The sequence below is a fragment of the Hibiscus syriacus genome, unplaced genomic scaffold (genome assembly GCF_006381635.1).
Source record: "Hibiscus syriacus cultivar Baekdansim isolate YM2019G1 unplaced genomic scaffold, ASM638163v2 tig00110226_pilon, whole genome shotgun sequence".
Classification (NCBI taxonomy): Eukaryota; Viridiplantae; Streptophyta; class Magnoliopsida; order Malvales; family Malvaceae; genus Hibiscus; species Hibiscus syriacus.
In genome coordinates this window covers 38749-66355 of record NW_024062637.1, presented here as the reverse complement: position 1 = coordinate 66355, position 27607 = coordinate 38749, and the positions used below count along the sequence as shown (strand labels likewise).

Here is a 27607-nt window from a genome sequence, read left to right as displayed (position 1 = left end):
GGATACAAATGAATAGAATTAAAACCTGCCGGCAGTCTTGGGATGTAGGCAAGGACACCATTGAGATCAAAAATTAAAAGTTTTCTTGAAGGCGGCGTTGCAGACACGATATACTTGTTTGGATCATCATCTTCATCATCATCATCATCATCGTCATCATCTTCATCGCCAGCTTCATCGTCATCATCATCGTCATCTTCATCGTCAGCTTCATCTTCTGCGACCGCTTTGTTGTCCACATATGTTAAAAGAAAATAAAATAAAGTTCAGAACGTGTAAATGTTAAGAAACATAGACAATGAATTACTTAACTCGTTTGATGTCGTTGACGTAATTCGTTACGCAACATGGAGACTTCACGTTGCAATGATGAAATATCGGATCGCATTCCACTCACAAGGGAATCAATATGCTCCCGAAAATTGACCATGTATTCCATCACGGTCTTAATTGTGACATCCTGTGCAACTGGAGCTTCTTCCATCATTGCGTTTCCACTTGGTTGCTCTTCTTCATGGCCAACGGGGTCCATTTCCTCCATCTCTTGATCTAATCCGACCTCCTTGACACGCTTCCAACCGAGTTTTTCAACAAAATCATATCCCGCTTTTTTAATAAATACCATGTCAATCTTGCGGGTTAATCGAACAGGGGCGTCATGCGAAAAATCAACTTCCTTCTTCTTCAACAGATGGGTGATGACACATCCATATGGTAGTGTAGTTGAAATTGTTGCTCCCTTTGTGACCATATATACAATTGTATTAAATATGAGTTTTGCAATGTTTGGAGCCGTTTTGGATTTATACTTTGCTATCCACCAATAATCGCTGTCTCGAAGCGTTGAATGTTTTCCCCCACTAGGCCGGATATACCATGTAAGCATTTTGTGAAACACTCTCGACTCTACATCGAGGTGAATTGGGCTATTTCTAGTAACCCGTTTAATTGTAGACCAATCTACACCATTTTCATCTGAATCCCCTGTATTCGCTACACCTAAACCCTCCGCAATAGTTTCTGGAGATATATATATCCTTCCCCATGACATGTGTATTAATTCCTATTATATTAGTCTTATTAGGCTCGTGCTGTAAGGAAGCATTGTTGTAGAAGACTCTAACTAGGTTGAGATAATATCTTGGTTCTACACCAAGGAATTCAAGCCAACCCCAAGATGTAAATGTGGATTTAAAACTAAATGCATATTTATCATCAAACAAGAAACCCAGGTCAATGACACGTTCGGGACGAATCTTCCTTACTTTAAAACTCGTCTGCCATCTTTGTTTCTCCATGTCGGATCTAAAGTTCAGAGTTTCGAAGGACCTGATTTCCTCAGAAGAATCGTTTGTTACAGAAGGAGGTGGTTGAGAAGAACTGGGTTGAGAAGAGCTTTGAGAAAGACATCGCTTCTGACGCTGACATTTTGGAGCCATTTTGGTTGGATGCTACCCCTATTACAATGGAACACAAACACATTCAGGATAAAAACTCCAATATAGAAATCAATCAAACCCATAAAATATCGATAAATTTACCTGAATATCTGATCGTCACTTATGATAACGGTAGAAGAAAGAGGAAGATCTGCCTGCTTGCCTTTATGTTTAGGGTTTCTCGATTAAGAGTACTATATATCGTAAACGGTGGAAAAACACTTGATATTTAAATTAGTATCGACACAAACTATATTAGTGTCGACACATTATTTAGACATATTCTCTCATAAAACCGGTATACTTGTACCAGTTAGATTGAAAAATTACATATTACATTATACTTTTGGGTTCGATGATTTTGGGATCGACACTTTTTATATATGGATCGACACTTTATGAGCGCACCCTGTTTTCCATTCATTCTGGAAAAAAAATATCGACACAAACTATATTAGTGTCGACACATTATTTAGACATATTCTCTCATAAAACCGGTATAATTGTACCGGTTAGATTGAAAAATTACATATTACATTATACTTTTGGGTTCGATGATTTTGGGATCGACACTTTTATATATGGATCGACACTTTATGGGTGCACCCTGTTTTCCATTCATTCTGGAAAAAAATATCGACACAAACTATATTAGTGTCGACACATTTTTATACATATTATCTCATAAAACCGGTATAATTGTACCGGTTAGATTGAAAAATTACATATTACATTATACTTTTGGGTTCGATGATTTTGGGATCGACACTTTTATATATGGATCGACACTTTATGGGTGCACCCTGTTTTCCATTCATTCTGGAAAAAAAATATCGACACAAACTATATTAGTGTCGACACATTATTTATACATATTATCTCATAAAACCGGTATAATTGTACCGGTTAGATTGAAAAATTACATATTACATTATACTTTTGGGTTCGATGATTTTGGGATCGACACTTTTTATATATGGATCGACACTTTATGGGTGCACCCTGTTTTCCATTCATTCTGGAAAAAAATATCGACACAAACTATATTAGTGTCGACACATTATTTAGACATATTCTCTCATAAAACCGGTATAATTGTACCGGTTAGATTGAAAAATTACATATTACATTATACTTTTGGTTTTCGATGTTTTTGGGATCGACACTTTTTATATATGGATCGACACTTTATGGGTGCACCCTGTTTTCCATTCATTCTGGAAAAAAAATATCGACACAAACTATATTAGTGTCGACACATTATTTAGACATATTCTCTCATAAAACCGGTAGACTTGTACCGGTTAGATTGAAAAATTACATATTACATTATACTTTTGGTTTTCGATGTTTTTGGGATTGACACTTTTTATATATGGATCGACACTTTATGGTAAATTTGCCTTTTACTTCAAAGTATCAACATGACCCTTAATGTGTATAAGAAACATGTACAACAACATACTGCTAACTTTTCTCATCTCATTCATAATTATATTCACATACAAAAATATAAATCGTATACAAAATTATAAATCTTATACAAAATTAACCCTACATTGACATCAATGCATCCTTTTGTTATTCTTATGTAATATTGCAGCTTTTGTTATCTCCTGTCTCCGTTCATTTTGATTGTGGCTTACGAGATCGTTTAATATTCGCGATCGATCCCAGTCTCCAACAACCTATATTCAAATTGTCAGAACGTTAAGTATTGTCAACTACAGCATTCAATCTACGACTTTTAACAATTTTACCACAAACGATTTTTTCTATTCACTTACAAAATCACCAGTTGCCCCTGTAGAACCGATCGATTCCATCCACATCATCACATACATGCCGCAATCATATCTGTTACAAAATTTGAAAACCACACATGTCAATTATGATGGATACTGCATAAATTAAGCTTTCTATTTTGATAACATCTCATACCCATTCAATTGCTTATTCTTCTTATGCTCCACAAATTTGAAATTTTTCAAGGGATACTTTCCTAGAGATCCACAGGACTCAACCCAAATGCGTTTCTTATTATAAGAATCTAATATTTTAATCTGCATTAAAATAGAAGAAGTTATGCACCAAAAAAATTATGCATTATAATTTACATAATGTCCTTTCATACATACATACATACCAATCTCTTAGCATCCTTCACTCTCTGTTTAGCTGCTTCAGTTGTAAACATACTATCATATATTGTTACAACACGATCTACCATATCCAACACCAACAGATACCAATGTGAATTATGGTAGTTTATTGTGATCATGATCTGCAACAAATTTCACACCCAATTTGACAAAATTCAACATTCTATATCCGAAAACATCATTTGCAATTGGTATGGTGTCTTACCTTCTCACAGTCGGTGAATTTCACATAGTTATCCAATATGACACCCAAGAAGGTAGAAATACTCTCAACACTTTCTTTGTTGTTGGCATCCAACGCCTGTTGCTGTAATTACGCAACAAACATTATTAATTTACCGTCTATAACACTACTTTTCAATATTTATTAATTTAACTCACCACTAAGAGGTATGGAAGGTAGCCAATCCTCCGGAGTGACTTTTGAGAATCGTATCATATGGTCCAGGCGAGCAAATCGATAACCTAACAAAATTAATTACACAATCAGAACATATTCAATAAGTTTTAACATTTTCTACTTTCTACTTACCACACCGCCAACCCATTCCGTAGGCTTCAACGTTGCAACGTCGTATACAGTAGCGAATTGATTTCCCATTGAGATTACAGAATATCTGTATGAATCATTAGGATTAATATGTTGTCATGAAATATATAAATATCACTCACAAAACAATATATTTCACTTACCCCGATTCTAACTCGTTATTCCATAAATAATCACAAATTGCAGCTTCGATGTCATCAATTCCGCTTGGAATATCCGCTTTTTCAACCTACAATTTTGCATACAAATTTTTGTCACACCAACATAATAAAAATCAAATTAAGTATTCTTTTATTAAAGAGAAAATCGCCTCAGTGACCAAAAATGCCTTATAATATACGATTTTAACCAACTTTTTTTGGATTTGCCAAAATGACCAACAAAATCGCAACGCGAAATAAAAATCGCAACGCGATCCCCAGAATCGCAAATCAGTTTCCAAAATCGCAACGCGATTCTTGAAAATCGCAATGCGATAGTACAAATTCGCATTGCGATTTTCCAAAATCGCAACGCGAATATGAAAATCGCAACGCGAACACATAAATCGCAACGCGTATCCGTAAATCGCAACGTGTATCCGTAAATCGCAACGCGTATGGGTAAATCGCAATGCGTATCCGTATATCGCAACGCGTATCCGTAAATCGCAACGATAATCCGTAAATCGCAACGAGAATCTGTAAATCGCAACGATAATCCGTAAATCGCAACGAGAATCTGTAAATCACAACACTGAAATTTTGGGTATATAACACTGAAATCATAAACTAAATCCCTAAATCGCAACTCATTCCATCTCCATCTATCACTCTCTCCGGCGACATCCGTTCCTATGTCCAACGACATCCTTCCCAATCCGGCAACAGGTTTTAGTTTCGCAGCTCGTCTGTTTAGTAAATTAATTTACAACCATGAAATCATCTAATGTTGATCATGTTTGGATAGATTTGTGTTTTGGAGGGTCATGGGATAATGTTCATGGTGTTTTACAATATATGCCTTTACCCATGAATCTTCAACTAAAATTGTCTTTACAAAAGTTAACTTATGAAACTCTAATGCTACGTGTTTCAAATAAATTGAATTTAGAGCCCCTAAGTGGATTTAGGCTATCTTATCAGAGAAATGGTAAAGTTTATTTGTTAACCGACAATGAAGATGTTGAACGATTCATTGCTTACATTAGTGTTTCACAAGATGATGTTACATTGTATGTTGTTGAACCTAGAAGTAGTATTGTTGGGTCAGTAGCGGGTAGTAATCAACTAAGTTTTTCTCAAAACCCACAACCTTTCTCTAATCCAAATCCCAATCAACTTTCAGCACCAAATTCCGGTTTTCGTATTGACCAGTTAGACGATGATGAGCCAACAGAAAAAATTGTGAGTACTAGTCAGTATTCGAAATTTGGTCTTGGTCAATATCCGGACTTTGATATTGGTCAATACACGGATTTTGATGATGTTTCAGAAGAAGAAACAGACCATGCGTGTAATGATATTGATATTGGTCAATACCCGAATTTTGATGATGAAACAGCCGTTGCCGAAGAATGTATTGTTGATGATAATGAGGAGGAAGTTACGACTGTGAATGAACATGTTGAACATCCATTCTGTAATTCATATAATCCTGAAGAAGAAAAAGAAGAAGAAAAAGTCCCCGAAGAAAAGAAAATGCCACGGGCGTATAACTGGAATATGCCAGAATTACTTCAGATACGGAAGAAGAGTTGATAAAGAAAGCAGTTGATTGTTACACAAAAGTTATTCGTATCAAGAAAGATGATTGTTTTGATACAAAGGAAGACTTGAAGATAGCTTTGTATACGAAATGTGTGGAAGATGGCTATCAACTAAAAGTTAACAAATCAAGCAAAGATCGTTTCGAAACAAGGTGTATGATTGACAAAAACTGTACGTGGCGTATGATTGCAAAGAGAATAAAAGATTGCAAAATATTTCAAGTTAGGACTTTTATTGATAAACATACATGTTCAAGAACCCAAGTTTTTCCTCACCATAGACAGGCAAACAAAAAGGTGTTGGGTGGTTTTCTGGCTGAGTTAATGTTTTTGAATGGCAGGGTATATCGGGGACATGAAATTATGACTGACATGAATGCTCGGTTCAAGATTAGTATATCATATTCTCAAGCTTGGAGAGCCAAATGTTATGCCTTGGAATTGTTGAGGGGGTCGCCAGAAGCATCGTTTGCCCAACTGCCGGCTTATTGTCACAATTTAAAGCTGAAAAATCCTGGGTCGGTAACTCATATCAAAACAGATAGAGATGGACGCTTTGAGTTGCTGTTTATCGCCATTGGTGCTACGGTTAGTAAATCAATATAATTTTATTGACTCATTTTTGTTAGTTACATGCATTTCACATTTAAATGATTATATTTCTTGTGTATATTATTTTGTAGATTCGTTCGTTTATTACTTGCATGCGCCCAGTTATTATAGTTGACGGAGCACATTTGAAAGGTCGATACCTTGGAGTAAACTTATTAGCAGTAGCCATGGATGCTAACAATGGGATATTGCCAATAGCTTACGGGGTTGGCAAATCTGAAACCTCTGATTCATGGACATGGTTTATGGGGCATCTTAGGGATTGCATAGGTCCTATTAGCAATCTGACAATCATATTCGATAGGGCAAACTCAATTGACAACGCTGTTAGAAGGTGTTTCCCAGATGCTTTTCATGGACTTTGTGGTGTTCATTTGTATAGAAATCTAAAATCAAGGTCTGCTGGTATAAAAAAGCACAAATGGACATACTGGAAGGCTGTAAAAGCTTATCGGGAAGTGGATTTCAATAAGCATATAAATTGTTTAAGACGTGTTTTGCCTCAGTGTGCTCAAACAGTAGAAGATGTCGGGTTTGAAAGATGGTCAAGAGTACATCAACTTGGAGCAAGATATGGTTTCATGACGTCTAATAGTGCAGAATCAATCAACGCTCTAAGTCGTCATTCCCGGAAATTACCCATTACTATGTTAATGGAGTTTTTTCGAGCCTCTATTCAACAGTGGTACTACAAGAAAAGAAACCATGCAGGTATTATTTCATTGAATTCGTAACTTATCATATTTATATATTTTACTAAGTATTGTTTATTTAAATTTACAGGAACATTGGAACATCGTGTTACACCATGGACTGAAAAAAAGATAACGAAACGTGTTGTGAAGTCAACGTCATGGAGAGTTGAACCATGTTCAAACACTTTGTTTCAAGTACTGGATAATAACTTAAATGGGCTAGTCGATCTAAATGCAAAGACGTGTAGTTGTATGAAATGGCAAACATCTGGTTATCCGTGTGGCCATGTTATAAAAGTTGCTCTTCATTTAAACCAAGATGATTCAAGCGCATACGCTATGGATTGCTACACTACAGAAGTTTATCGACAGACTTATGCCGAGATTGTCTACCCTATTCCACATCCTTCTGAGTGGGACATACCAGATGACTTACAAACAGTTTTGCCACCAGCCATGGACAGAAGGCTACCTGGCCGACCAAAAAGTCACGATCGTATACCGTCTAAGGGTGAAGAGAAGAAGAGATCGACATGTAGTCGGTGCAAGGAAAATGGTCATACAAGGTTGACATGTGGATCACCAGTGCCATCAAAATCATCTTTTCCTCTACCAAAATATGGATCCTCATCAAAATCCAAAGCTCATATGGTGTCAAGCAAAAGGCAATCATCTTTAAAATCCCAATCACAATTGGCTTCACCTTTTGGGACTGTTAACTTAGGTGATTTTTAAATGCAAACGTTGTATTATGTGGATTTTATGTGTGAACTTTTAACATTTTCAGTTGAATTAATGACTCAGGCCAACCATTTTGACTTAACCAACTCTTGTTATTCAGTGTTATCACTATTAGGCATGCATTTGACTATCGCAACACGGAAATTACAATCGCAACGAGAGAATCGCAATGCGAAATGAAAATCCCAACATGAAAATCGCAATGCGGAAATGAAAATCGCAACGAGAGAATCGCAATGCGAAATGAAAATCGCAATGCGAAATGAAAATCGCAACGAGATAATCGCAATGCGAAATTAAAATCGCATTGCGATTCTCTCGTTGAGATTTTTATTTCCGCATTGCGATTTTCATTTCGCATTGCGATTCTCTCGTTGCGATTTTCATTTCGCATTGCGATTTTCATTTCGCATTGCGATAGTCATTTTTGCCTTCAACATAATGCAGATTGAAATCAACAAAATCAACCATTACATTTCAATCAATTAAACAAGCACAAATAAGAATTATGTTCGCATCAATTACACAAATCAACTTTTACAAATCATCTTTTACAAATCAATTAAACAATCAAAAAATAAGCAATAATTCTTATTTCCGATCATCTACTATTGAATCAACTTTTACAAATCAATTAAACAATCAAAAAAACAATCAATTAAACTATTGAATCAACTTTGCAGCCATACATCATTTTCACGCAGTTCACTTCTGAGATTAACCTGCAGAAACCAAACATTTGCTCAAACAACACTTTCTACACATCTAAAACCTACAAACAGCAAATTATTGAATTCTAGGTACTTAACCAAACATTTTCAAACCAAAAGTATATAAACTTACCAATTGTTTATGGACATTTTTATAACGCGGATGCAGGTAGGCAGCGTCTCGTATATATCGATTTAGCCATATAATGCCGAAACCACAAGCCTACTGCAGCTCTATCTCTATCGGTGGGAGGTAGATACTTGATGCTTCCCGTCGTCAAACGCTCCAACGCCAAGCATACGAGAGGACCACAATCTCCTCTGACTCCGCTCGTTTGTTGTGGCGCGGTCTCGTCTCTAATAACTGTAATATTGAGCTTCTTTGGCTTCTTGTTTCCAGAACGAGTCCAATAATTGATCGCATCCAAGAATTTAGCCAAATGAGAGCTCCATCCCTTAATAACATCTCTTAAATCAGCCAATGATATGTAATTTATCATGCTGTCATACACTATTGTCTTAAGGGATGGGAGCTGAAGCTCGCGAGAATCCAATGTTTACGTTCCAAAACAGGGATAAACACCTGCAATCATAAGTAATAATTCATTCATTTGCGCACTTATTTCATAAAACCTTTAAACTCAATCTAAAATAAATACTAACCTTATCGACCTCCCACCATGCAAGATAAAGTTTAGCTTGTCCATTGCCCAAATCAAATGATTCATCTCGTGCATTCTTCAAGTGAACGGCGTTAAAAGACGTCGGCATAATTGTATATCGTATATTTTTATTTTTCTTAAGTTTTCTTATTATTAGAAGACGTGTCACCCACGCATCGATATGCTATTTTACAAAAAAAGACATATATTAGTGACTTACATAAATTTAAAAAAAAATTAATCAAATTGAAATATAAGAAAAATATAAGACTTACCCCCCCATCGAAATAGCCATTGTCTTCGACCCCTAATAATACGCCCCACCAAGACCAATCAAGCAACAAATAGATATCATCGGTGAGCTTGCATGTCAGTGAAACACCCCTGGCTCCGCTCATGTAGATAAAAATCAACAGCGGTCTTAGCCCAAAGGGTGTTATCCAGAATTGTGTCCGGTAGTTGTTCCCTCTCCTCTTCAGATACCGGTATGGTACTAGCCGGTAACTCATACGAGAGCCAACTTGAATCCATCATGTTCGGCACGTCAGAGGGTTTCTCAAGAAGCCTACATATGACGCCATGTGAATCGGGCTCTTGAATGGTGGGAGGGACCTCTTCAATGATGACAGTGGCCTCTTGAACGGTGGGAGGGGACTCTCGAGGAATGATAGGGGGGGCCTCTTCAACGATAGGAGTGGACTCTTGAGGGATGACAGGCGAGTCGGGCTTCTTCTTGCGGTGTCTTCGCACTATTGGGGTGTACGGAGACTTAATAGCACGTGCACGTTGTCTGATGCGTGAACTCCGTCGTGCAAGCATAACCCGACGTAAAGCATCCACTCTATCGGGCCGCTAAATAATTAAATACAAAAATCAGTAAATAAACAGACATGATATTTAAACAGTGAAAACAAAGACAAATATGTTTCAAACTTGCATTGTATTCACCCAAGTCATTATTCTATCATAGTTCACAAAATGCATCAGATAACAAAGAAAAATATGTTTCAAACTAATACCCTGAAGTTAGTATTTGTCTTTGTTTTGTCTATTGGTTGAAGTAATGCAATCCATTCAAGTTTCAATTTGCAGAAGAAGAAATAATTTACTTTCGCAACACGAAACTTAAAATCGCAACGCGAAATGATAATCGCAACGAGAAACCAAAATCGCAATGCGAAACCAAAATCGCAACGCGAAATGAAAATCGCAACGACAGAATCGCAATGCGAAATGAAAATCGCAACGAAAGAATCGCAACGCGAAATGAAAATCGCAATGCGATTTTGGTTTCGCGTTGCGATCTTGTCGTTGCGATTTTGGTTTCGCGTTGCGATTCTGTCGTTGCGATTTTCATTTCGCGTTGCGATTTTGGTTTCGCGTTGCGATTTTAAGTTTCGTGTTGCGAAAGTAAACTATTTCTTCTTCTGCAAATTGAAACTTGAATGGATTGCATTACTTCAACCAAAAGACAAACAAAGACAAATATTATTTCACAGTGTTAAAGAATACACAGTTTAGCAGAATTGGCAGCAACCGAACAAATTTACTTTCAACCAAAGACAAAACAAAGACAAATACTATTTCACAGTGTTAAAGAATACACAGTTTAGCAGAATTGGCAGCAACCGAACAAATTTACTTTCAACCAAAAGACAAAACAAAGACAAATACTATTTCACAGTGTTAAAGAATACACAGTTTAGCAGAATTGGCAGCAATCGAATAAATTTACTAAGCAATCTAAGTGAAATGGCTAATCTAAGTGAAATTACGAGTAAATTTATCATTAAGTTAAATATGGAAAATCTTAAACTTACCTCGTTGCGTAGAGTATGAACCTCATTCTGCAACGATACTATCATCTCACGTAGAGCGGCAACCTCACCACGTAAAGTTGACACCTCCACACGCCATGCACCATCGTTATCGCGTAGAGTACCGATCTCCTCACGCAAGGCATTGACCTCATCACGTAACTCCCTTGACTCATCCCGTGGAGGTGGAGGTGGAGAACAGGGAGATAGGAGTCGTGGCATCTTTGCCGGTCGCCTATCATGAGGTGATGGTGGAGAAGAGGCTCGATGATGTGACGGGATAGGTGATGGCTCATGTTCTAGAGGTGTATAGTCGGGTCGATCGGGTGATGGCTCTAGGTGAGGTGATGGCTCTCGAATTGGAGGAAGTGGATGCTGCTCATCATCCGTGCCATCAAAAAAACTCTGACTAGCTTGCCACCAATCAGTGGCAAGCTCTTCCTCCGTGGGTGTCAGTCTTTGTAATGGAATGTTGGCCTCCTAAAATATAAAAACTCAAACAAAGTTAAACGTCTACTATTAATAACTTGTTTATATTATATGAAAGTATTTGTGTTAACTTACATTATTATTGTCGCATATGGTATTAAGTCTTCCAATCCAACAGAGTTTTCCTCTTCCAGGAAATAGCCCTGGGAATCATTTGACGTTTTATTGCATATGTACGCATGCTGGGGAAAGCCTCGAATATCCAAATCTACAAACAATATAATAACAAAATTAGTAATTGTTAAATAATTAATTATAATTTTAGAAACATTATATAGAAATTCTTACCTTAAAGGCCCAAACAAAGCCTGACAAAGTGTATTTCGACCCATCGCCACAAAAACTTTTGCGGTCATCAAAGGCAGTAGACAACTTAGTCCAGGTAGCTTTCCATATATACGAACCCCACGGAAACAGATTTCATGCATTCAGGTCCTCTACCAATATTATTAGCTCACGAATAGGTTGTCTGGCCTCTGCCTAAAAAGCCGGCATACACAAGTAGTAGAAGGCATACTCGGACAACATCGACGTCATCCATCCGAGTGAAACCAGCTTTCTTATTAAACAATTTCTTCAGGTCGTCGACGTGTAGGTTCGGCTTCTCCATGACTCATCCGGAAAAACCCGGGATAACCATGATGGGCGGGCGATATGACGAGTGTACCGGCCTACATCATCGTGTCCGAATCGTAGACCAGTGATTAAGCAGAACTCCTTCCGCCCAAAACAAGTATACGCTGGTGGAAAATGAAACCATATCTCTTCCTCACCACGTTGTATACTGTCGGGTAGATTTTATGTCATGGTCTGAAGCCACAAATGGGTCAAATTAGCATCTCCACCCGGATGCTGTACTCTCAGCCATGGCCCGAAGCAGGTTTCCTCAAACAATTGTCTTTGAGCAGGTGAAAGCTTCGAAGCAATTGTAGTGGCTAGGCTAACTTTATTCCTTAATGTCAATGAAGCCGAAAAAAATTTCTACAAAAACAATAAACATACCAAGTTAGATATACCAAAAACTACACTGTGAAGATATACCAAAAACAATAAACATAAAAAGTAGTAGTTTATTCTTGAAACTAAAATTTGCAACACTGTTTTGTCTTTTGGTTGAAATGAAAATCGCAACGAGAGAATGACTGTCGCAACGAGAGAAATGAAAATCGCAACGAGAGAATCGTAACGCGAAATGAAATCGCAACGAGAGAATCGCAACGCGAAATGAAAATCGCAATGCGATTTTGGTTTCGCGTTGCGATTCTCTCGTTGCGATTTTCATTTCGCGTTGCGATTCTCTCGTTGCGATTTTCATTTCGCGTTGCGATTCTCTCGTTGCGATTTTCATTTCTCTCGTTGCGACAGTCATTCTCTCGTTGCGATTTTCATTTATCTTGTTGTGACTCTTCTGCAAATTGAAACTTGAATGGATTGCATTACTTCAACCAAAAGACAGAACAAAGACAAAGACAAAGACAAATACTAACTTGAAAATCGCAACGAGAGAATAGCAACGCGAAATGAAAATCGCAACGACAGAATCGTAACGCGAAATGAAATCTAAGTGAAATGGTTAATCTATTATTGAAATGACCAGTAAACTTATCATCAGTTTCAATATGAAAAACCTACAATAATGCAAACATTTCAAAATAAAAATAATTAAAAAAACTAACCCTCGGAGGTTGATTTTCCATTTCTGAATATTGTGAGGGATTTCTGACCGTGAATGGTTGTGAGGGATTTCGTCGGAGATGGGGACGGAAATCTTCGGAGATGGGGACGGATTTCTTCGCCGTAGAGAGTGAGAGATGGAGATGGGACTGAGTTGTGATTTTAGGTTTTAGGTTATGAGTTGCGATTACGGGATTTTGTCTTAATATTCGTTTTTGTAATTTGAAAATAAAATACGCGTAGCGATTATAATGGCGCTTTAAATATCGCGTTGCGATTTACGGATACGCGTTGCGATTTTATGTATTATCGTTGCGATTTACGGATACGCGTTGCGATATACGGATACGCATTGCGATTTACCCATACGCGTTGCGATTTACGGATACACGTTGCGATTTACGGATACGCGTTGCGATTTATGTGTTCGCGTTGCGATTTTCATATTTGCGTTGCGATTTTGGAAAATCGCAATACGAATTTGTACTATCGCATTGCGATTTTCAAGAATCGCGTTGCGATTTTGGAAACTGATTTGCGATTCTGGGGATCGCGTTGCGATTTTTATTTCGCGTTGCGATTTTGTTGGTCATTTTGGCAAATCCAAAAAAAGTTGGTTAAAATCGTATATTATAAGGCATTTTTGGTCACTGAGGCGATTTTCTCTTTATTAAACTTACCTTCTGCTTCTTCTTCTGGGGTGCAGGACATTCCGAATCCAAAACTGCTGCTATAACACTCTCCGGTGTATAAATGACATCGACTTCCTTCCTCCTCATTTCTTCCATCTCTTCTTCTTCCTCCTCCCTCTTTTCTTCTTCATATTTTTTCAGTTCATCGTACTTTTTTTCTACATAGCTCTTCATCTCTTTTATTTCACCCTTCAATTGAGCTCTTTCATCCGAGTATTTATCAACCACCTCCTTCACCCCCCGTAAGTTCACTCCTCAAATCCACAACCTCCTTCACCACTCCCTCAAATTTTTCTCCCGTCACCATCTTAATATCACCCCTTAACACCCCAACTTCTTTCACCACTTCACCCCTCAACACCTCTACTTCTTTCACCACTCCATCTATTTTTCCTTCCACTACCCCCTTATGCCTCTCAAGTGTATCTTCGACTCTCTCGAGTTTCTCTACGACTCGATCAAGTTTCTCTTCGACTCTTGATTGTCTTTGCATGATTTCAAATTGGATTTTTTTGATATCAGCCAATTCAGACATCAAAATGTCGAAGTTACTATGTTTTCCCTCACCGTCGTCCCACTCACCGTCATCCCCCAATACAACCATCCCTCCTTTCTTCTCCTCTGCCTCCACTGCCTCCTCTACATCCTTGCCAATAACCTTCAAAATTAAATTACAATATTAAGACATTGATTATATTCTTAATATTATTTAATTACATTTATTACCATTTCTTGCTTCTTCCCTCTATCCAACTTCAACTTCACCATCACTCTAACCACCTCTTCCTTCCCCCATGCACGGATGCGTGCCACTCCGGTTCTTTCATAAGCCGGCACTGCCTCACAGCCCGACCAAAAATCGAACAGTGCAACCTGCATTTATAATAAAATTTATATTTTTATATAAAAACACAAAAAAGTGATTCAACTCATTTACCTCTAAGATTGCTATGCACCCTTTGAGGTATCTCTGGCTGCCCTTTTTAAAGGTGATTATTGATTCAATCAATCTCGAATGGATATATTCAGCCCAATTGAATTCACCCTTCAAGCCTTCATCGCAAATGAGCTTCATATATTCCTTGTTCGTTGACGTATCACCCGTTGGACAAAGAAATATCCCGACAAGGTACAATAAAACTCGGGCCTTCAGCTCATCCCCCCAGTAAGATCCACTTTTGATATCCTCTTCAACTTCAGCATATGTCACCTTATGATTCAAACCATATTTGGAGGCAAGTGCTTTCCAGTTCTTACTCCTACAGACTTCTATAACACTTTTGCCTTTGTTTTGTACCCCCAAGACGGCTGCAGCAGTCGATACTCCCAGAGGGAATGAATAATCACCATACTTAGCCATACATTGACTGACGTCAAATTGTGCCATCAAGGATCGACACAATTCCCTCCGAATAGGTCGATCCCTTACTCCGATCAACGATCCAAAACCTATTTCTCCCAGCACATTCAGCTGACCCTTCTCCTTAAGGTGTTTAATTAATAAATTCACCCTTTTAATGCTGCATCTTGTCGACACTTCCTACATTTTTTAACAATATAATGTTATAGTTCTTATATATTTTGTATCAACGTATTTACAAGTTTAATGAATACCTTATTTTCATGTGCTTTCCTCCGTTCTTTGTATTCTTTACTATCATTCCTTAACTGTGTGATGTAAGGTTCCTTTCAGCATCACTCATTGAATTCCATTTGGACCTCACATCTTTTTCACCTAATATTAAACATAAACGTTTCTTAATCAATACATTAACACTAAATACTAATATACTCAATGTCAATTTCATTTACATACCGAACCGCTCTGTGTGCCATCTCCCTTCATCCTTTGCATTCGGCCATACTGTTAACATTTAAAATTTGTAATCAATTTAAAGTTTATCGATACTTTAATCCAATTACCATTTCAACAATAATAACAAAAGGACATTGATACTTACTAGAAGTACATATATCCACCCTTGGTTGCTTTCGAGTCTCGGCCTCAATTTCAAAGTCATCTGCTCCACCAACAATTTTCCAACCCATTGACTCCATTTTTCCTTCATATATCAGTTTACGCAAATCAAATTATTTTGTTACATACACTTTATTCAATATACAAATATAGATAACTACTCTTGTGGTAAAACGATTTTCTTCAAAAGAATTTGAATGGCCACACCAAAATGTGTCGGCACATTTATACAACCTATAATATCATTTTCTACCTATAATATTTAATAAAAGTATCGACATTTATATTTTTCCTTGAATATCTATTTCTACCTACAATCGGTCCCAAATGCTTCCTTACTCCAAAACCCCAAACAACACATAAAAAACCCTATCGCGATTACTGTAATAATAAAAAATTAGGGTTTCGACAACATACTTTTCGATTCGACTGCAGCAACAAACAAACAAACTTCGCTTTAGAAACGCCTTCTGAAATGCAGCAACAATTACGCTTCGATTTCAAAAACTCGTCCGTTCTATCTTTTTTCAGAGGATATTTAGCTATGGCCTTTATATTTTCATCGGATATGTTATTTATATTTAATCGATACAAATACAAAAGTGTCGATACTTTTATGTCAGGTGTCGATACTTTCGAAAGGATAATTACCTATTTCTTTGAAAGTGTCGATAATTTATTACACGTACTTACGAAAGTATCGACACTTTCAATATATTCGGTATCATTTTACCGGTTTTATCATTTTGATACCGGTTTTATCATATTTTTACCTGTTATATCGTTGTGGATCGATATATTTTTTTAAAGTATCGACACATTATAGGCGCTATAACTGCTTCTCTTTTAAATTCACAAAGTGTCGATCCTTATATAAAGTATCGATACTTTTAATATATCCGGTAACGTTTTACCGATTTTATCATTTTGTTACCGGTTTTATCATATTTTACCTGGTATATCGTTTTGGATCGATACATTTTTTAAAAGTATCGACACTTTATAGGATTTAAAACTGCTTCTCTTTTAAATTCACGAAGTGTCGATCCTTATATTAAAGTACCGACACTTTAAATGTATCCGGTAGCGCTTGACCGGTTTTATCATTTCTATACCGGTTTTGTCATAGTTTTACCTGTTATATCGTTTTGGATAGACACATTTTTAATTTGGATCGACACGAACCGGTAGCACAATTTTTTAATATTTCTTCATGACTTAGACCTACTTTTATAAGTATGGACACTTTTATAAAAATGATATATACTTCTTTGAAAGTTATGTAATTTATGTTTCAATTTATTTAATAGTGTTTCATGTTTTCCACCTACAATATTAATTTAATAATTTAATTTACACAAAATATTATTTGATTGTTTTGATATTTTATAAAATATTATTTAGAATTTAAATTTAACAATATTAACCAAATATAATAATAAATATGTTTTCAACAGTGAAATAAGTATGGACACTTTTATAAAAATGATATATACTTTTTTGAAAGTTATGTAATTTATGTTTCAATTTTTTTAATAGTGTTTCATGTTTTCCACCTACAATATTAATTTAATAATTTCATTTACACAAAAAATTATTTGATTGTTTTGATATTTTATAAAATATTATTTAGATTTTAAATTTAACAATATTAACTAAAGATAATAATAAATATATTTTCACAGTGAAATAAGTATGGACACTTTTATAAAAAAGATAGATAATTTACAATATAACAGGTAAAAATATGACAAAACCAGATTCATTATGACAAAACCGGTAAAATTTATTTGATATGTTAAAAGTATGGACACTTTTATAAAAAGGATAGATACTTACCGATAACCAAAGTTTACCGGTTACCAAAATTTTTAATAGTTTTTCATATTTTCTACCTAAAACATTATTAGTTGTCAACATAATAGGTACCGTTAAACCGAATTTATTAAATACATTTTAATGTATCCGGTAATGCTGTATATTAGCCGTATATTAACCCGCCTTTCCTGAGACATTCCCCCTCTCTCTCTCTCTCTCTCTCTCTCTTCACTCTGTTACACTCCATTTTCAGTACTTCCCATTAACCTTTAAGAAGTGACATCCTTTTCTGTTATCTGCTCTAAAAACCCCCAACTTCAAGAAAGATCCAAACTTTGTGTTTTTTCTACTCTGGCTTTCCTAACAATGGAAGCTTTTAGCTTGCTTAAGTATTGGAGATGGGGTGGAGGTTGTAATAATTCTTGTGCTGCTGTACATTCTGCCGGCTGCTGCACAACTACGATCGTGACTACTCATCAGGTGGAAGATACGGACGATGACGGGCCTTTCTTTGACCTGGAGTTTGCGGTTCCTGATGAGGATGAATCAGAGGAGAAGGAAGACATCGAGGAAGAAAGTGGTAATGTTGAAGACGAAGGAAGTGAGGATCAAAATGAAGGTGTTGATGCAAAATCTGATGATGGCTGCTCTGATGGTGGTCGAGAGTTCAATTTCACGCTCTCCTCTGGATCAAGCACCAACCCTTCTGATCCGAACTTGACTTCATCACCTTCTGATGATTTGTTCTTTAAAGGAAGGCTAGTACCCGCTGAAACAAACTCTTCTTTGGAATAGAAACCTCCCCAATTCCCGGTCTCTTTGTTGAAATCAGCCACCAAGTGTCGAGTTTTCTTGTTAAGATTCAAGAACTCAAAGCTCAACTCAACTGAAAAAACAGAATCCATCTCAGTTAACGGACCAATTTCAGTCCCCACCACGACTAATCCAAAAAAGCAAGAAGAAAACAATGATAACAACAAGAACAAGCTTTTTACAGTGAAATTTAAGGTTGAAGAGATTCCTATAACGTCTCTGTTGTCCAGAGACAGCAGCAAGTCGCAGAAACAGCAGAGCTCTCGAGAGACCGTTTCTGATGAAAAGAAGTTATCCAAAGACGTTTACATACAAAAATACTTGAAGAAAGTTAAGCCGCTTTATGTTCGGGGTTCAAGAAGGTACGGCGAGAAGCTGAAGTTCTCAGGGCAGTTGAACTTGAGTTCTTTGAAACCTGAAACGCCGTCATCTACGGCTGCTCAGAAACCGGTTTCGGTGAATGTAACGACGGCGGAGGCGGAGGTTGGGAAGAACCCCAAGCAGGTGAACATTCATGCAGGTTTTAGAGTGGTATGTAAGCATTTGGAAAAGAGTCGACCGGCTTCCTCCGCCGTGGCGACTGTTCCTCCTGCGCCTGCTGTGTCTAAGAGGAGAGATTCTCTCCTGCAGCAACAAGATGGAATCCAAGGCGCCATCCTACATTGCAGGAGATCCTTTAATGGGTGTCAAGGTATTTCATTTAAACATCTCCACTTAAAGATAAAACCTTTTTGAAACCATGTTTGTTCAATTTGTCAATGAATTTTAATCTCCTTTTTTTTTGGGTTCATTTTTCTGCCATAGATTCGTCTTCATTTTTGCCAAGGTAAGTAAGTGACCCATCCCATGACAAGTCAATTAATCTGTCAAGAAAATCATCACCAGAGGAAGCCAAAGCGTGAAAAGAATTGTCATCCATCAAGCATTGATTATATCTGTAAATATTTTTGTTTATATTGTGAAAAATCATATCTTTGTATTGTTAAAAAATCAAGTATGATATGAAGGCTCCATCACTATCAGCAAATTCTCCTTGTTCCCTTTTTCTCCTTGAAGTCGAACAATTCGGGATTCAGTTTTTGTTACTTTGGGTACTTAATAGCTCTGTTTTGAAAATCGGATCTGATCGGTCGGTTTAACCGATTCAACTGGAAACTGTTGTTTAGTCCGATTTAATCTAAATCGGTTGAACCGCTAGTAGTGAACCGACCAGAATCGTTGAACCGTTCGAACCGGACCGGCTGAAAATCGAAAAAAACGGAAAAAAACCGGGGAAAATCGGGATTTTTGTTTTTTTTTTAAAAAAAAAATTAAACCAAACAACGTCGTTTGTCAAACGAGCCAAGTCGAACTCGAGTATTGTTGAGCTCGACTCGAACTTGAAAACTTTAAAAGTAAGCTCAACTCAACTCAAACTCACAAGCTAAAAATTATCAAATTCAACTCAAACTCGAAATATAATATTGAAACTTGAACTCAAAAAGGCTTGAACTCAAAAAAAATTTAGAAACTCGATTGAAGCCTAAAATTCGAGCTTGATTGAAGTGAAAGAATAGTTCACTCAATGCTCACCAAAAGATTCCATGATTTTAAATGTCAAATTACCTCTATTATTTATAGAAGTTAGTTGTGATACTCTTCTATGTTTCTTAGCAATGTGAGATTGTTTTGTTCTCATATTTTTACTCTTTAGACTTTTGGGATGCTTTTCTATGTTTCTTAGCCATGTGATATTGTTTTTTTTAAAAAAAATAAATCAAATAATATCATCTTGTTATGATTTTTTTAACCCCAAATTTATTTTTTAATTATAGTTATATAATTATATTTATTATTTAATATGTTTTACCTTAAATATTATGTTGTAGTTAATTTGAATCATTTTGTTTCACTTAATTTTATGGTTTTTAACTTATATATGTTATGACTTGCTTTGAATATGACTTGCTTTGAATATGACTTGTGATATAAAAAATTATTTTTTATTAAATATTTTTGGTATTTTTATTTAATTTTTGAAATAATTATAAAATCGTCCAGTTCTTTCGACCGGTCGAACCGGTTCGACCAGTTAAACTAATAAACCGATAGCATGACCGGTTCGCTAACCGGTCCAGATCTAAAAACCATGCTATTTACACTCCAGGTTCAAGTTTTCGGAGATAGAAATGATATTTTGTTATATTATTATATTTAACTATTTAAACTTTATAAAATTATATATTTTTATTGTATCGATGTTTATGCCCTAATTTGCATTCGAATAATTTTTTATTTCATCAAAATATTTATTTAACCCATTTATGTATAAAAAAAGAGAAACTTTAATTTGGATAAAAATAAAATTTTATTTTTCTTGTAAAATTTGAATATTGACTTAGATATATTAATTTCAATGATTATTTAATTACTTTAATAAAAGACTATTCCTTAATTATTTTATAAGATTATTTTCAAATTCAGAATATTTAGGGAGATTAATATTGTTTTTACTGTTAAGACTGATATTTTACGTCCTATTTATACTATAATATATATTTAATATTTTTTAATAATTAAATTTATACTAAGGAGTTGTATTTTCAATCTGATGGGTCATGAATACTATTGAAATTTTATGCATTAGGAGTATAATTAATGACACGAGTTAAGTCAGACATTAATTTAACTTTTTAAATATAAACGAAAACCAATTAATTTATGAATATAATTTTTATTTAAAATATTTTCACTCGTATCATCGATTTGATAAATTATAATGTTATTAAATTCAATAATTAATTTACTAAAATATTAAATATTTTGAAAATATGGGAAATTAATTTTATATTAGTATGGACTTGACTTGGTTATTTTAGGTGGCGTTTGGTTGGATGTAATCTCTTGGAATTTGTGAGAATTGGAATCAAATTCTATTATTTTCCCATGTTTGGTTCGAGTTTTTCAAGGGAATTGGAATCCCTGATGGAATTCAATTCCATCAAATGAGGGAAAGTGAATTCCAAAAAAAAAAATGGATGGAATTTAATCCCCTTGTTGGAGGGAATTGAAATTTGACCATACTACCCTCATCAATCCTTTGGTAACTTATTCATATATTGAATAAAAATATTTTTTTATTATTTCGGGTCGGGTTTCTAATTCATATATTCGGGTCGGGTCGGGTGAAACTTTATTTTGGTCGGGTCGGGTCGGGTTTTTTTAAGTGTGATATTCGGGTCAGGTCGGGTTCGGGTTTAGGGTGAAAAAATCCAAACCGACCCGAAAATATATATAATTCGGGTCGGGTCGGATTAAGTCACTGTTTTTATTAAATAAAAATAATTTTTTATTATTTCGGGTCGGGTCGGATTTTTAATTCATATATTCGGGTCGGGTCGGTTGAAACTTTATTTTGTTCGGGTCGGGTCGGGTTTTTTAAGTGTGATATTCGGGTCGATTCGGGTCGGGTTTTTTTAAGTGTGATATTCGGGTCGGGTTCGGGTTTAGGGTGAAAAAAATCGGACATACCTGAAAATATATATAATTCGGGTCGGGTCGGATTTCTAATTCATATATTCGGGTCGGGTCGGGTTGGATGAAACTTTATTTTGTTCGGGTCGGGTCGGGTTTTTTAAGTGTGATATTCGGGTCGAGTCGGGTCGGGTTCGGGTTTAGGGTGAAAAAACCGGACCGACCCGAAAAAATATATAATTTTACCTTATATATTTAGGAATAATTACAATAATACCCCTCTATATATAATTTTTTTCAATTAAGTCAATATTTTTATTGAATAAAAATAATTTTTTTATTATTTTGAGTCGTGTCAGGTTGAGTTTCTAATTCATATATTGAATAAAAATAGTTTTTGATATATTTTTTGGTAACTAATTAACATACTCCGATTGAAATGTATCGAAATATTGCTTTATCTTTTGGTAACTTATTAACATATTCTGTCATTTTTATAATTTTTATTAGCATGATTTTTATAATTTATTGAAATATATTAGCATGATTTTTTATAATATATTACTACATGTAAGTTGTAAAATAAACTAAAATAAAGCAAAAAAACAAGAAGGGCAATTCTGTCATTTTACATTACTGAAATCAAATTCATCTGACATGTCTGCGAACTAAACATAATATAGAATTGGATTCTAATTCCATTTTCTGCCAACCAAACAGAATATGGAATTGGAGTCCAACTCTTTCACATATTTCAATTCCCTCATAAATATTCCAAAGAACCAAAAGCCACATTAGTGTTTAAATGTTTTTGTTGGCTGGTGTAGCATTTATGGGCAGATTTGACAATTATCTTGGTGGAAAGATAGAGCAAATCCAAACCTCCGTAGTTAAAATATGAAAGGGTTGAAAGATTTTGTCTTTGAAGCATTGTTTTGAAAATCGGATCGGATCGGCTGATTCAACCGGTTTAAAAGGAAACTGTTGCCTAGTCCGGTTCAATCTTAACCGGTTGAACCCCTATTAGTGAACCGGTCAGAACCGCTGAACCGTTCAAACCGGACCGGTTGAAAACCGGAAAAAACCGGGAAAAACTGGGAAAAACCGTCAATTTTGTTTTTTTTAAAATTAAACCAAACGACGTCATTTGTTAAACGAACCAAGTCGAACTCGAGTATTGCTGAGCTCAACTCGAACTTGAAAAATTTAAAAGTAAGTTCAACTCGATTCAAACTCACGAGCTAAAAATTATGAAGTTTAACTCAAACTCGAAATATAATATTGAAACTTGAACTCAAAAAGGCTTGAACTCAAAAAAAAATTTAGAAGCTCGATTGAAGCCTAAAATTCGAGCTTGATTGAAGTGAAAGAATAGTTCACTCAATGCTTACCAAAAGGCTCTATGATTTTGAATGCCAAATTACCTCTATTATTTATAGAAGTTATTTGGGATGATCTTCTATGTTTCTTAACCATGTGGGATTATTTAAAAAAAAATTAAACCAAACAATATCATTTTGTTATAATTTTTTTATCCCCAAATTTATTTTTTAATTATAGTTATATAATTATATTTATTATTTAATATGTTTTATCTTAAATATTATGTTGTAGTTAATTTGAATCATTTTATTTAACTTGATTTTATGATTTTTAACTTATATACATATGTTATGACTTGCTTTGAATATGAATTGTGATATAAAAATTATTTTTTATTAAATATTTTTGGTATTTTTATTTAATTTTTTAAATAATTATAACGTCGTCCGGTTCTTCCGACCGGTTGAACCAGTAAACCAGTAACATGGCCGGTTCACTAACCAATCCGGTTCTAAAAACCATGCTGAGTAGTTTGCATTTGCCATTATGGGTCCCAGGTCGGGACTAAATGCTGTCTTTTGTGGTCAGAGACGTGGAGGAGTGGAGACCAAAACAGATCAAAAAAAATAGAGTTCCTTTTCTTTTCCTCATAGGGAGGGAGAAAAAGAAAGGAAGGGCAATGGCAAAAGTCCCACCATTGTTTATGGTTATGGTTCTTTTTTGGTCTAATGGATCAGACCATAAAACTAGTTCTTAAAGGAACAAGATTTTTACTGCTTTACCTGTGTTTCTAATCAGGTATTGGAACTGGAGAAATCATGGATGTTGTTGTTGCCAATGCATTCTCTTGCTGTTGTGAAATAGCCAGTGAGATACCATTTGTCTCCTAGCGGCAGGACTTGGGGCCTACAAAGGCGCTGCAAAGTGCGGAGCCTTTCCACTATGCTAGTGCAGTAATGCTATTTTTTTATGGGCAAACCCCTTATGCCGTTTTAGCCATCAACTGGAACCTTAACAAAAAAGTTCCCTGTTATGAACTCAGTTTCTTAATGATATGAACTCAAGTAATTAAGTTGTATTCCATTGAAGAACAAGAAATTACAGCAAATAGAGAAGATAAAATGAGAAATATGAGGGAAGAACAGAGAGAAAACTAGAAAGGGAGAGAGTAACAGATTATAACAATATTTCATGCCCTTCCTTCATTGACTCCACTATATTTTATAGCTAGTTACCGTAACCAACAAAGCCTTGGAATGTTGATCTGTCAATAATTGATAGGATTGCTGAGTTGGCATAGATTCTTGGGTCATAACATTCCCCTATCCGTTCTGAAAGATGATTGGTTTCTTTGTTCAATATAATATAATGATCATTTATCTACTTTATTCTATTATTATTTGATGCAGCTTAGGAAGGAAAGTTGTCTCAAAACAAAGTGTATAAGGTCCAAATCCAATGTCCATCTCATGAAAAGCACCAAATTATCTGGATTCCTTGCCCTAATCCCACTTCTTTGCAATATAATGTTTATGGCAGAGTTTCGAGGGATTTTTGTAACATGATTGCATCACAAAGTAGTTCATTAGTGCCCAGTCCAACTAATCTTGCTTTTATTCTAAGATGCAATCAACATTGACTGAAAACATAGAAAGTTAATCAATTCTTAGTTCTTATACTTTATAAGTAACTTCATAGGGGAAAAAAGAAAGAAAGAGAAAACATACAGCAATCTAATCGACATGGTGTGCAATATTTAACCGTAACTTCAGCAATCACCATATATATATAGTATATCTAGAAATCGAGTTCTGGCCGGCACTTCTCTCCATGAAAGCCTACGCCAGAGTGGTCGAGTCTAAAAGTCGTGGAGCAATTGAATTTCACCAAAACGTTTCTCTTGATAATGTTCATAATATCTATCCGGCCTGAGATTCTGGTGTAACTGCTTATGTTCAATCCCTTTGAACCCATGATTTTGATCACAAAGCTCGGATCAGCCAGAAATTTCTCGGGATCGATTTCCACCGTCACGTTCTTCCGCAGCGTACGCCTAGGCTTAGCCTTCCCTTGGAAATGAATGCCCTCACCCACCACCCTGCCACCGTAGTAAATCGTCGTCATGCCATTATTGAATTTGAAGGTCGCTGCATTGGGGTTCTCCACTGAAACATCAGCTAAAAGTGTTACGTTTACATCAGTCCTTAGAATTCCCTTGGTTGAAATCTCCAGGCTTTGGATTGTTATGGAATTCAACCAGACCATTGGATCCTGTATACGAAAAACAGTGAAAAACAGGATTAAAACAACGGTGGCTAGGATTAAAAGGAGTGCGGTGATACAGCCGCAACACTGGATATATCGTTTCTTTTTCGACTGCAGTTCCATCGACAAGGCTTCGTCGTCGTCGCTGCTTTGAGCTCCGAAGGCCATCGGGGCGAAGGGCTTAACCTGCTCTTGCTCAACCATTGCCTAGGTTATGGTATATGCGACTTTGGTGCTCGGAGATATATAAATATATATACACTAAGCATTTGTGAGGAATTAAGCATGATTGAGATTTGTATAGAATTCTCCAGTTTTGTCGTATATTTTGGGTTCAAAGTTGATATACATTGGCAGGCTTCCCAGTTCCCACGTTACCACTTCTGTTTCCTCTGCATCTGACCTATTGGCTAAGAAATTCTACCGTGAATAACACGTCACATGCTATAAGATCATTCAGTTTAAGAAGCTTCTGCGAGTGAAAATTTAGGAAATTTCCTTTTTTATCATTTCAATAATTAGATTGTTATATCTGTACATCATGGATCCTTAATTCACTTTAATAATTTCGCAGCATGTTCTCTAATTTAATTATTTAAGTTTTTAAAATCTAATTATATTATTCATATGTTATCTTAGGTCAATACTAAAATTTTAAAAATATAGATAAAAATAATTAAATTAAAATATAAAGATTAAATTCACAATTTATTTATAAGGTAGGGACTAAAGAAAAAAGTTGACCATGTAAGAAATATGATACGACTTGAGGAAAAGAAATGGAGGGTCTAAAGTCTAAACACAAGGACTTTTAGTTTTGGATATATTCTTGGGGAACATAGGTATTTGTAAACTTGGGTTGGAAAAGGAAGTTTCGGGTGTCTAACAAAGGGAATGTGAAGCATAACAGAAAACCCATGAGATTTCAAGTTTATTTCATTTTAATTTATTATTTTACCCACAATAAATTTGACTGATTTAAATTTCATTCTTTAATTTTTATTTTTTGGATTCATATTAGAATGGAGAGTAATGGAGAAATTATTTTATAGATCCTAAGCACTATGTCATCCGTGGTCCCAAGCAATAAGATCCATCAATCTCAAGATAACTTCCAAATAGCTACCCATTTTTTTACATGTAGAAAAAATGTGAAGATTAATCTTAAGAAAAATGACGTGGATGGACCGAGAGGGCGGGTAGGGGCAGACACACCCTCTGAAATTTTAAAATTATCTTATATTTTAGATTTTTTCTATGTATTTTCTATTAAAAACATGTTTTCTCCACTTAAAATTTTATAAGTTTAAATTTGCCTCCCAGAATTTTATAAATTCAACTTCACCCTAACATATAATTCCGTGTTAGAGATATTATTTTCTTTATAAAAGAAAGCTTCAAACCTTAATACCTTATCTTCATTAACGTTTTTGCTTTGGCTTTTTCTTTCAACTTGAAAGAAGAGTTAATAAGTCATGGAAAAGATTGAAGCCGTATTCTCTTTCAATTTTTTTTTTTACTTGTAGAGAAAGGTTGAATCTAAGCATTATAGATTGACACGCTAAAGCTCAGTTATCTTCTAAATACCCATCTCCAACAGGCACTTTACATGAAGGTAATGGGAACTAAAAAGTTATTGAAAATTATACTGTTACAGAATAAAAAAATAGTAGTGATAATAATAATGAATCAAAAGAAATAAAATAAGTTCATTATGTCGTAGTAAAAATCATCGTTTAGAAATGGTTTCACTCTAATTGATGTAATTGTAAAATGAATGTGATCTTTAAAATTAACACAAAATTTTTATATGAGAAAGATAAAACTCATATGGTAAGATAATATTTTTTTTAATGTGAGAGGAAGAAAACTTACAGAATGTGAAAATGTGAAAGGAGAAAAAATAAAGTAAAATGATATTTTTCAATGTATCATATGAAATTTTAAAAATCATTATTTATAAGTAA

General features: G+C 35.3%; 1 protein-coding gene and 1 pseudogene across 1 annotated transcript; one reads left to right on the top strand and one right to left on the bottom strand.

The window, feature by feature from the left end:
- The first annotated feature begins 18152 nt into the window (after positions 1 to 18152).
- Positions 18153 to 19551, top strand: LOC120114483 (annotated as a pseudogene).
- A 5621-nt stretch (positions 19552 to 25172) lies between these two features.
- On the bottom strand, positions 25173 to 25844 carry LOC120114482. The gene has a single exon (XM_039135377.1). The coding sequence runs from the start codon at positions 25842 to 25844 to the stop codon at positions 25173 to 25175; it is 672 nt and encodes a 223-aa protein (XP_038991308.1).
- Between the last annotated feature and the right edge of the window lie 1763 nt (positions 25845 to 27607).